General features: G+C 51.8%; 2 protein-coding genes across 2 annotated transcripts; both read right to left on the bottom strand.

Annotated features, from left to right (window-relative positions):
* Window positions 1–784: 784 nt before the first annotated feature.
* Window positions 785–2,123, bottom strand: GMORB2_5174 (sulfonate dioxygenase; the record flags this gene model as incomplete). The annotated part of the gene is made up of 5 exons (XM_035467148.1): window positions 785–1,418; window positions 1,500–1,576; window positions 1,652–1,847; window positions 1,909–1,947; window positions 2,020–2,123. The coding sequence occupies 5 exons, from the start codon at window positions 2,121–2,123 to the stop codon at window positions 785–787; spliced, it is 1,050 nt and encodes a 349-aa protein (XP_035323160.1).
* Window positions 2,124–3,113: 990 nt separating this feature from the next.
* GMORB2_5173 (Superfamily I DNA and/or RNA helicase) lies at window positions 3,114–9,141 on the bottom strand (the record flags this gene model as incomplete). The annotated part of the gene is made up of 7 exons (XM_035467147.1): window positions 3,114–4,522; window positions 4,578–4,648; window positions 4,720–5,855; window positions 5,946–6,596; window positions 6,657–8,019; window positions 8,215–9,066; window positions 9,125–9,141. The coding sequence occupies 7 exons, from the start codon at window positions 9,139–9,141 to the stop codon at window positions 3,114–3,116; spliced, it is 5,499 nt and encodes a 1,832-aa protein (XP_035323159.1).
* Between the last annotated feature and the right edge of the window lie 3,376 nt (window positions 9,142–12,517).

Below are 12,517 nucleotides of genomic sequence, written 5' to 3'. Positions count from 1 at the left end.
ACGCCGTTCCAATGCCGAGAGCGTCTGTGTAGAGCTAGAACATTCAACGGGAGGCACCGAAGCTCGTCATACATCCTGCTTTGTGTGACGCATGGTGATTTTGAGTACACGACACGTAATACGGGACATGTCCTGTCACCTCGGCTTCACTGCACGGATCAAGTGGATATACTCGGCGCCGGATACGCGAGATGCGCCGGTGCACCGGCCCCACCTCTCCGATACAGTGGGGCCTGTTTCCTGAACGGGTACCAGAGTCTCGGGGGCCCTGATTCCGACACTCAACATCGCTCGAGTCGACCAAGTGGTAGCTCTTGGCCCTTTAAACCGGAGGATCAGATGAACAGAAAGTAACGCAATCTGGTAAGCAAGGTTGATGATATTCCCTCGCGGCTTCTCTTGCTTGGGAGGCGAGAACGTCCCTGAAATATCAGCTCTAAAGATGTAGAAGTCACACGTCCCTGCCGCCACATTGGTCTTATACAGACATATATTCGATTAGATGGTAAGGCCTGGGCTTCAGCCCGATATTGTTATCTCTTCTAAGAAATTTTAGTCAAGATTACAAGAGAAACGATCATAAGACATAGACCTAATGTACGACTTGAAATTAAGGAAAGAACTCACCGAAGCTTTCGCCCAGGGCGTAAATGCGTACACCGTAGGATGGACGGAATTAGCTGGCCTAACTTGGCGGATAAAATGCTTTCATCGCTCCAAAAGGACATGAGATGAGATGAGATAAAGTCTGATAAATCTTGTGATGATACCTAGTCCACAGAAGCTATTCAGCAGGAACCTCTGCCTGGGGAGCCAGACGTGCAATATATCTGTACAAGGCCCCGTCCCAGTCTACCATGCCCGAATGGGCCGTAACCCTGTTATCCCAGACGACAACCGAACGAGGACCCCAGGATACACGACACTGAAAGTCTTGGCCCAGTGCAATGTGCCGATAAAGGAAGTTGAGCAGGTTGTCGCTCTCCTCCCTCTTGTATCCGACAATGTATCTCGAGAACTGAGGGTTCACGAAGAGCGCCTTCTCGCCCGTGACAGGATGGGTGCGGACCAGAGGGTGCACCGTCGACACTGGCTCCCTTCTGACCTTGCGCCCGCGCTTGCGAGCCGCCTCAGCCTGCTCAACAGCAGAGTGCACGACCTTTAGTCCGGACAGACGCTCACGGAATTCAGGCGAGAGCCTCTCGTAGGCCTTGACCTGGTTGACGAAGATGGTGTCGCCGCCGACCTCGGGAACCTCGATGGCGTAGAGGAAGGTCGTCCCCGGCGGCTGCTTCTCGTAACTCACGTCGCTGTGCCACGATATGGACGTGGTCTTGGACTCGAATTCCCTCTGCGGCGTCAAGTCATCTGGTGCGCGGTGGACGAGATGAACGGCGGGAAAGCCCTTGGATGCACCGCTAAGACATTGGGTAAGAAGAAGAAGAGAGAAGATGCTGTCAGTCTAGGACTAGATCTGAACCGGATTCTGTCTTACACACCTGACGGGATGAACATGCAGCCTTCCAAAATAGCTTACAAAGTCGACGGCCTCTTGAATGGGGAGACTGGCAAAGTCCTGATCATGGAAAATCACCACCTGCATTTCTGGTTAGCCACGGAAAACTCGTCCTGTCCTTACTAGTGGATGTACCTTTTTCTGCGCGACCAAGAGCGCCAACTCGTCCTTTCCCTTGCCATCTAGCTGCGAGAGCTGGACGCCTTTCACCTCGGCGCCGATCGACTTTGTAACGTCTTTGATGGTACTGCCCTCTTTCAGGAGAGACGAGAATGTCGGATCGGCGTACTTTCCCCGCTCATCGTGGTCGTATAGCTCGAGCGGGGGCAGGCTAGTACAGGTCAATACGCATACACGCATACAGTGGTAACGCGAATGCACGGAGAACCCACGTTTGCCCATTCTCGTTGTCGAAATACGGGGCGCCATAGCTGGGGTATCATGTCAGTTCCCACACTCTACAAATAGCGAGGTAAGAGCGATGGGGCGCATGCGACACGCACATGTCTATGGGCTTGGGGAGTTGGCCATCTCTCTTGGTGGTCGGTGGTCCGGAAGCATCCAGCTTCACAGAGTCAGTAGATGTGGTAATGGTAGTAGTCGCCATGGTATCCCGGCGTCTTTCCGTGTCTTTCCGCGGTGTGAGCCTTGCAACTCTCTGTATACGGGGCCCTGTTTCTGGGTTGCTTCTTACATTGACATACCGGCTGTAGGTCAGTGAGGGGGGACGCATAGGCTATATTTAATACCGCGTGTGAGGGTAACACTTTTGCCGACACGGAGGGGATGGCGTCTTGAGAGGTGCAGGTTGCGTTGGTGATCGCGCCATACCATCCGTAGCATTGCATCAGGCAGGTTCTCCTCGCCACGTATGGCTTCAACAGCATGCTCTTCCCCGCAGTTGAATCAGATCATGTCATATGCCTATCTCCGTATCATCATTACAGATATCGACGTCAGCCCTTGAAGCCGTGACCCAAATATGCGGCTGTAACTCGCTTGTATACTATCATTCATAGTATACTAAGCCTTCCGATGTGACTCTGCCTCGCCTTGCATGTATATGCAGCCATGACGGACTTACCAGAGTTCAGAATCGACTTTATATTAGCGGGAACAAGTGCTGAGATGTGTTTGACGGCGGGGCTTCTGCCCGCGGTACGATAATGCCCCTAGTGTATGTAGCCAGGTCATCTTTATCCGTCGCACCCTGCAGCATACGATACATGTATTCGCCGCTCGATGGCACCACCACATTCACCAATGGTGACATACTAGCTGTGGAAGCGGTAGTTCAATCCGAGTATGTTAGGCTATTTATATTCGATAGGTAACGTCCAGTAGATGGATAACGGTGCTGAACCCGAGACGCCGGTTATGAGCAATGCTGGTCAATACGCGGGTGCACAAACGCCTGATGGGCCAGTGCTAGGGTCATGGGGTTAGGGTCACCGGGTTACTATCCATTACGCGCACACAGGATGAAATGAGATAGTGAGTAGCAGCAGCCCGGAACTTTCCTCGGTTGCCCTTGTCTACGACCAAGACGTTTGACAGCAACCAAGATGCGACCTTCGCAATAGAATTGCCGCAGTGCTCAGTCCCCACCGAATCCCATACCTCTGACCTGTGTAGCTAGATCGTCCATGTCTGTTGCGCGTCTAACACCCTGGGCGTTGGTATGATGCTGCCCTCCCATGGGCGCGCCACAGTCTGGGCACATCCGCTCTTCCATGGCACCACCACATTCGCCAATGGTAAAATAATGACCGTTGGCACACGTGTACCAGTGCCCTGTTCCGCTGAACTCGCGTTGCATGGCCCGAAAGACGTCCAGCTTTTCTTTCTGTGAGACAGGCGCGTAAAACGTGGCGTCCCGGAGCATCTTCTCTGTCGCGTCTACTTCGGCCAGCAGCGGCTGCAGAGATGCATTTCCCAGTACCATTTCCCTGGCCTCCTCGAGAGAAGCCTGGCCATCAGCTCGCAGGGACTCGTGCCGTTTCTCATCGTCGTCACCGCCCTGGGCATGCCCTTGCACATCCAGCAAGCGTCGTTCCAGGGAACACATCTGCGCGTGGTAGATGCATGCCTCGGCTGCCAGGTGCCTGCGTCGGGACTTTGTAGCCATGCTCTTCAGAGAAAGTGCGTCGTCTCTGTTGTCCGCAAAATCAAAGTCAATCTTCATCCCCTGGCTCTTGCACTGGATTGCAAACTCTGCAAACTCTTGCAGTATCGTTATGTCGCATCTCTGAAGTAGTGAAAGCGTCTGCATGTAGCCCTTCATCTGGATGATAGATTCGTCAAACACAAATGACCCTTGCGCCGAGCTGTTGTCCCGTCTCCGAGCGAGTTCCACCATGTCAGCAACCCGTTGAAACGGTTGCTCCTCCTGAGCAACCTTGGAAAGATGCCCGTGCATCTCTCGCCTGATGCGCAGCATGTTTTTCAGCTTGCCCATCCCGGCCGTGTACTTGCGTACGGAATTAATCTGTTGATCGCGCGAGCCGCGTAGGCTGATGGCTTTGGTGCTCTGATATGGGACACTCCAGGATGCACTTCCCGCCGCCAGCTTGTCCTGTTCCCGGATGTAATCCTGGCCCAGCTCCGCATACCGGCGCGTGGACCACGAGATGAATTTCTTGGTTGTCTCATCCAATATCGCTCGGCGGACTATCCGGCCGTACCGTGCGATGTTACGGAGCATCCCGCGACAGTTCGGACAGACTTTGACCTCGGAAGTGGAGAATGGCAAGGACGGTGATTTGATACTCGAAGGTATACCATCTGGCGTCGTGACGAAGTATTCAGACATACCCATCTGTCCGTCGAGCGTCTCACCCGTGAAGAAATGGCCGCACTCGAGGAAAATACACGGCATCTCATCGAGGTTGATAGACTCATATGGCTCTATGGAAATCATGTCGACGATGGCACCCTTGACGTCGTCGCCCGAGCAGAGCTGACAGTATTTCGAATCTGGGCATCGCTCTCCGCAGTATGAGGGACCTTGGCGGATTGTTAGTTGGACGCTCCAATCCTCTGCAGTCTTGGTAATACTTACATTTATGTCCGCAGGCCAATAATTCCTCACATCGCTTTGAACATGGAACCCAGTCGCAAGGAGCAGCACATCTGCGAAGATATTAGCTATACATCGACATGTCTCATCAAGTCAGCACCGTAGTTCGGATGAGGACACCTACGGCATTGTACATGCCCCATGTGGGCATTTGGATGCGCAGCTTGACTCCGCGCAGGGGGGGCAGGGCTCATGGCATAGCCTAGGGCACGTCGAATGGCTGCAATGAACCTCGCAGGGGAGATCGCAAGGGTCACAGTCTGTCCCGTCGTGACAGGGCTTGCGGCAGGCATGACGGCATGTTGTATACTTTCGACCGCAAACTTGGGTGCAAGTCCCATGCCTGTTCTCCTGGCCCGACTCGCTGTTTTCCGAATTGCATTCAAAACAGGGTTTCTTGCATGCGTGGCCGCAGAGAAGTAGTCCGCCACAGACTGCTCGACATCTCCATTTCTTGGCGTTCAAATCGACGCAACAATCTACGTCAACCTCGTGGCGACATCCCGGGACTATTTTCTTGACCTTGGCTCGACATTCAATGAGACTGGGGTCCTGGGCTTGCCAGCACTCGCATTGATTGATTGTGTGGCCGCAGTCCAGGTTGACGTCTCGTCCATCGATCAACGTCGTGCATTTTTGGCCACAATTCTGCCAACAGGGCAGTGGGCATCCATGTCCGCATTCGGGCCAAAGTGTCTGGCAGGGCTCCAGACATTTGGCTGATCGGTGTATCATATCTGAATGGCATCTCCCCGGGCAAGCGTGGCCGCAATCAAGACGCTTCTGGCAAGGCAAGATGCAACCGCCGTCGGGAGAGAATTGGAGGAAATGATCCTGTGTCGAGACGAGAATGTCTGTTTCAGAATGCCTGGGGCATTGAAGCGGTAGATTCGAACCAATGTTTCCCTCCTTTCGAAGGATTCCTATCACTTTATCCCACATTGGGACAGTAGCTGCCGTCTGGGCATCGCCGACAATGAACATTCCATGCCTGGCTCTGGACAGAAGGACGTTGATGCGATTCGGCGTCTTGAGGAACCCAACCTTATGCTCCTCGTTGCTACGCACCAAGGATATGAGGACAACTTTGGCTTCCTCTCCTTGGAAGTTGTCGATGGTAGCAACCCGAACGCTCTGAAGAAGATTGGCCTTGGCCATGATCTTGCTGGGGGATTGGACTTGGACTTCTTCTTCACCCTCTTCTTCGACCATGTCTTGATCCCTCTCGTTCAATACGATGTCACACACAGCGGCCAACTTCTGCCTGAGCAGTCGGAATTGAGATTTGTAAGGTGTGAGGACCGCAATATCATCTTGTTGATATACCCCTTGTCGGAAAAGATGCGATACCATGGAAGTAATCATATCGGCTTCAAAAGGGTTGGAATATGATGTCTCTATGCCGGAGTTTGAATCTCTTTTTGTTTCAGGGTTTTTGTGGTCCAGCCAGAATAAGCGCTTTCGAAACCCAGCAACCTCCGGGTAGGACCTAACACTCTCGTGGTCCTCAAGGTCAGGATACAGTGTGTTCCTTACTAGAGCGGAAATGGAGGGGTGCATTCTCCGCTGAGTCTGTAGAACCGTGAAAGGCAATGGGCCATCTTCTTCATCGAATGGCTTGACCAGCCTCTCGAACAGCGACACGTCCAATGAGTACTTCTTACCTCGCTCATGAGTTCCTTGGAGGTTGTAATTGTTTATCTGCGGACGGAGTTGAAGGTGGTCACCGCACAGGATGGCGTGTTCGATAGAGGGGAGGAAGGCCGTGAGGAGATGAGCTTCGAGAACCTCACCAGCCTCCTCGCAGACGAGTACCTTGGGACGTATCATCTTGAACAGGTCCATGTTACGGGCCAGTCCACTCGTGGTAATACCGACGACATCGGCCTTGAGCAAACATCGAGCGTCGATGTCCCGATGGACCCGGTCTTGCTGACGTTTTGCAGAAATGAACACCTCCTGATCTCGTTGAATTTCTCGGAAAAAAGACAGTTGGATCTTCTGGACCCAGCTGTCAACCATTGTACGTCGTTCCCTCCGACTGAGCTCGTGCATAGGAACAGCCGTGATCTCTTCGAGCGGCCGGTTAGTGGTCAACCCCGAGCCGCCTTTTTGCCAGCGGCTCAACGCATTGTGGGCCTTAGCCGTGACGGTCGTCCACTCTTCCTCATGATTCGCTTTTCCAAAGATTACATCATGATGAACCGGCGAGTTTCTCACCAAGAAATCCTTGATGCTCTGAGCCGACCCGGCCGTGCCCAGCTTCGATGTATGGGCCACGGCCTGGCTAGTGATGGTCTTCATGTCGCCGTAAGAGGCCCCAATCATGCCACGCTCAGTCCTAGTGCGGTCGGAGCTCTTGGAGATTACGCTGAGGTTGATATCACGTAGAGTCTCAGATTGCGACCGTGAGCCAACTCGTATCATGTTGGTCACACCATCCTCATGCAAGTGCTCCAAGACCTGGTCTAGTGCATGGTTGGTATAGGTGACACAAAGGATGGGCCCCAAGTCCGCGACCTTCTTGTGTTCTACAAGAACTCGAATGATGCTTGCTCCTGTAAAGCTCTTCCCAGTCCCTGGGGGCCCCTCGGTCAGCGCGAGCTCCCGTCGGAGGCAGTTTAGGAGGGCCTGGGATTGGGTAGGATCCAACATGGACACGCGCGCCAGTGCCTGGGCGTCGGGAATGTCGTTGGGCGAGTACCAAAAATCTTGGTTATTCTCGGTCAAGCATTTAAGATTGAAGCGGAAGCCAGGCCTCCGGGCATACTGGGGAGGCTCAATTTCCACCTCACGTCCACCAGTGTTCCTGGGTAGAAGCAGGGAGGAAAATGGCAGAAATTCCCGGCTCAATTTTTGTAGAGCCTTCAAGGTGTGCTCAAAAGCGGGAAGGAGAATGCCGGGGAACTCTAGGATGTTGTGCCGTGTTGGGCTTGTAGACAACCTCAGCCATGCAGCAGAAAAGCTGAGCAAGTCCTGGCTAACCTCCAGGGGCTTTAGGAGAGCAAAAGCCCGACTGCCATCAGACCAAAGGGTTTTATTCTTTTCTGAACCCTTTTCATGATGCTCTTCCCTTGGCTCAGACCGAGTGTCCGCCACAATTTGGAAGAAGACGACTCCCCCAGAGCTGCTAACTACGCAGACTAGGGCATCGTGTTGGAGCCGTCTGGAGGACTCCCACCATTCCCTCCTGGCTTTGCCTTGGGCGGGAATACCTCCGGGCTGTTGGAAGCTAACCTGGAGCAGAAGGCCCTCCCTATGGTAGAATTTGAGGGACTCGAGCCTTGTATTTTGATAACAGTATGTCCTCAGCGAACTGGCCTGGAGCTTCGATATCGATCTGTCCTTGCCCATATTCGAAGTGAGGTGATCACCGCACACATCGCGCAATTGCCCGATGGTGTCTTCGCGCATAAGACGGAAGCTGCGGTCAGTCAACCACGCCTGCCCGTGTACATGGGATGCTTCCATGCTTGTCGTTGGCCAGTACTCAGGCCGGGAAGATGCGATCTCTTGCTCTGTGGGCAATATTTTGATATTGCGGATTGATGCGTGGTCATTGTCATGACGTCTCCCCTCCTTTGAATGATGTCCTGGAAAATCCTGGGTGAGGATGAACTGAGCGCGGGAGACATTGCCCCCTGTAGTGGTGGTTTCGACAGATGGAATGTCTTGGCCGATGCCGAGACGGGCCTGGATATAGCTGATATGCTTGCGAGCCTGGATGAGAGAGGAGGCACCTTCCTCACCCCAAATTTGGGAAAGTTCGGCCAGGAGAGCGGCAACGGGAGGGAATTTGTCGTTTACCAGGTTGGTTGTGCTGCAGTCAACGAGAAGAAATAGCATTGAGGTAGCGAGTTCCAGTTCACTGTGGCATGTTTCCGCTGCCACGCCAGCCTCCAGCTCCTCCTGCAGAAAGTTGGTGACGAAACGGTAGAGGGCTTCGAAGCGGCGACCACCGGGGCCCACGGTGTAGCTGAGAATCATCTCTCTGGCAAGCTCCAAGACTGCCGAGTCCGCAACTGTACGGTTGCAGAGAGTCTGAAAGAATGGGCGTATGAGGTTCTCCCAACGGCTTGATTTGAGGGATCGTGTCACAGAGACAGAGGTGTACTTGTCGATAAGATATCCGACGATCTTGAGCCCCTCATCGCGGGCCAAAGATGTGACAACCTGCTGCGTCGTAGCGATATTCCGGGTCTCATCAACCAAGGAAGCACATAGTTCGAAGAATTGTTCCATTTCCGCTAGATCCAGTCGGTATAGTGTGCTCGCGTCGAGCAGTGTCCTCCATCGCGACAGATCGGGATCGGCGAACCTCGACGATCTCGAGTCGGGATTTTGGTCGCGCTGTTCTCTTGGAGAAGCAGATGCTCCGGTGACGTCGTGCGAGAACTTGCATGAAGCACCATACCTGCATCTCCCGCTCGAGATTTGTCTACAGAGGTTCTTCCTTCCAGAAGAGCCCCGTCTGTGTGGATTGTTAGCTACAATGAGAGCAATCATGCTTTAGGGTTCAGGACACTTACCGTGGTCCGGAAACCATGGTATGAGAAATAGGAAACCCGGGGCTCGGTAACGCGTAAGAGTATCCGAAAGTACGACCTGAGACTTATCGGGTGTTAAAGAGCGGAGAGTTGTTTTTTCCGGGGGGGGGACACCAGCGACAGTAGAATGGTTTCTGGAGGATTTGATTCTTTATTGCTAAGGATGCCTTCAAGTAACCATCGAGATTGAAAGAATAACACAATGATCTACTACGACTTAATCTAGGGGCACAAGCACTTATACGTCGGCATCGTGTCAAGCATGGTAATTGGGTAGGTCACGAAACGCAATCTCATCTCCCCTCATATAGGAGCGAGAACTCATACATTTTCTCGAGTAAGCCTCCCTTTTCTTCTTTTGTAGATTTGTTGGTCATGCTGACTGCATGTCCATACATATAGCTGCCGCCTCCCCCCCCTCTGAGAGTGATGGCTGCAGTCTTGGTCAAATATCTGTCCCACAAAGTTGCGGGTACCAACAGTCGGTTCTGGCAGGAAACTTGGAAGGGTGAGATGCAAATTCTCTCGCCAACACCCAGAAGAGTGACCCATTGGGGTTTCATGTTCTGATGTTCTGAGCTGACCGGTTGCAGCCACGTAGACCCAGAAGGTTAAGGACTGCATAAAGGAGGGGCGGGACATCAAGTGGAAGTTCAAAAGTTTGTATGCTACATAGATTTATGCATACAAGTAGATACATGGAGGTCTTTGGCTCTATGCCTTCTCGCTGCAACGGGCGCTGTGACGCACCACAGGTCCAGACACCGTTGACATTATACGTATATGTACATGTAGGATCTTTGGCACATGCACCTTTGGAAAACCTGTTCTAGCCGGACACCATACAGCCGTCAAATCAGCACCGGAACAAGGACGCAGACGTAGTAACCAGCCTAAAGGTTCTAAAGGCCCATAGAGACTCACCTGTATCGGGAGTTCTCTAATTTATGTTCTTCCTAGACGTGGGCAATTCCGTATATGCCGTAGTTAACAGCAGAGTTCCATTGGTAGAGCTGACTGTTGGAGATTCCATGTTTATGAGAAATCCAGGCGCATATATCGCCATCGACGGCGAGATAGAACGACGAGAAATCGGCCGGCATGCCCGTCATGGTCGAGTACAGGCCAGTGGACGTTGGGGTGGTGGTAATACCACGACTAGGGAGGGTGTCGTTGGCCGCGCTGCTGGGCCCCCCGCTAATAAAGGAGATGGGACGAGGTGTTGGTGTTCCTTTTGGGAGCGACGGGCCTGGTGGTCTTTCTGTCAGTGATGGTGCTCACGACACAGTACGTACCCGGACCGAGAATAAGACAGGTGGTCACGTCCAAGTGGATGGACTGGAAAGCTGTGGCACCGAGATTCTACTGATTAGCAAAGGCGGGCCGTGCCGTGTTTCCGTAGGACTCTACGGCCATTTTGCAGACAGCTGTGGTTACTATTTCTCTTCTTGTCGTTGCTTCACAATAGCACATTCCCTTATCGTGAAGCAATGCACGTATACGTGACTATAGCTCGTCAAGGAGACTAGAGTATGCGTGCTTCATATATCCCCAGCGCATCTTTCCTACACCAAACACGAAGTGGGATACCATCCCGTACTACATTGTCTGCTGTGCCCTCATAACCTTGTGATCTTGTCTCGTGTATGCAATATGTCTCTTAGAACTTCCAGAACTGAAGTTATCGACCTTCACCTCAACGTACAATCAACACGACACCCCATAGCCACTTCGCCTCGGCAATTGCCGGCTTTTGTTCTCTTGCAGCAGAACGTATACCGTGGAACGATGACCAAAGGTAGTGACGGTAAGGGCATTGCTACAGAGTCACCAGTCAAGACGGAATGTTACGATAGAATTGATGTATGGCACGCAGAAGGTTATCGTAGAGGGTAAAGGAATCCAGTGTGTGCGTGTTGTGTGTGTCTCCTCAGCAGACATCCGTCTAGTATAGGTCCTGAGTTGAGAGCTCGCAGCTTGACTCTCTACCCGTTCCTACTGTAGAGAATGGCAAAAAAGGAAGGAAAAAACTTGAAAAGAAAAAGAAATGCGTAATCTGGGAATCGAACCCAGGGCTCCCCGACGCTGCTCGGATGGCAACGGAGAATTTTACCACTAAACCAATTACGCTGCTTGGCTGTTGATGACGTACTGTGCACATTTTCTGTATTTGAATAGCCAAATGCACATTTTGTAGCTGGACCTAATGCTCTCAAACTTTTCCGCCGTCATGGTGAGCAGGAAAACAGAGCTATTCCGTGTTGTTTTCTAACAGGGACGATGTCGAGTCTGACAGTATAAGTGTCAGGATCGACACATAAGCAAGACCGTGTAAGAGGAATGGTGGGGATTGTCAACGGTGGGAAGGTATTGGAATGTAGTTATATAACACAATATCTTTACAAGAACAAACACTATAAACACTTCTAACTTACGTTTAAATAGTAGGTTGGGTGTTTTGTAGTGCTAAGGTTCTTCTCTTGTATTCTTGTTGCAGTGCTGGACTCGACGGTTTTATGGTCGAGTCCCGCTTACCTAAGCTATGAACTGATTTACTACGACAAATGCATCTAATGCAAGCCAGTGACGCAGATCAAATAGCACCGAACTGGAATAACGCCAGCCGATAAAGGTCATATGGGCGATTAAGATATATATCTTTTATAACCTCCTTAGCTAGCTATACTACACGCCTTTCTCTAATAGAATTTAGCATCTATCCTTATAGCTAAGAATAGGGTCACTTATTGTCGTACTCTTACTGTGTTTTCCTCTATAGCTTAGGTAAGCTGGACTCGTCAGATCCATCACTTCTAGCATAGACACAACACCAACCAATATATCATCACATCAACCGGCATACCACAAGACATACTAAGAAGAGACAGACATCCCTCTTTTTGTGTGACACTTATTGTGCATGTGTGTGCAGCTGATCCTCTATCCGTCAGGGCCTAACTAATCCCATCTAATGATGCTGGTAATCCGGACAAGGATACACAGACCATAGCAGTTATTCGGGTTTAGATGTAACAATATAGAAGAAGTCTGGTTTCCATTCCGACACAGCCACGAGCGTCCCTAACGACTCCCTATGGGCGATCATCAGGGCAGGAGAAGATAAGAGAGGCAATGCAAGCAATGGGCAGTAAGAGTGCTAGCAGGGACACTAATGGTGAAGCAAGCCTCCCACGAATGAAGAATTCCTTCTCCGGAATAGAAATCTTTCTCATATTGTGCATCAAAAATACAAGGGCTCGAATGTTACTGTGCGCAGTGAGGCGACTAGACCCGACCGTTGGGAAGAACACCACCAAGCTTAAGATGAAGGCAAGTGAACCGACAAACCCCCCGCCCCCCCCCCCCCCCCCCCCC

Source organism: Geosmithia morbida (genome assembly GCF_012550715.1).
Source record: "Geosmithia morbida isolate 1262 chromosome Unknown scaffold_3, whole genome shotgun sequence".
NCBI classification, from domain to species: domain Eukaryota; kingdom Fungi; phylum Ascomycota; class Sordariomycetes; order Hypocreales; family Bionectriaceae; genus Geosmithia; species Geosmithia morbida.
This window is presented reverse-complemented; position numbering and strand designations above follow the sequence as displayed.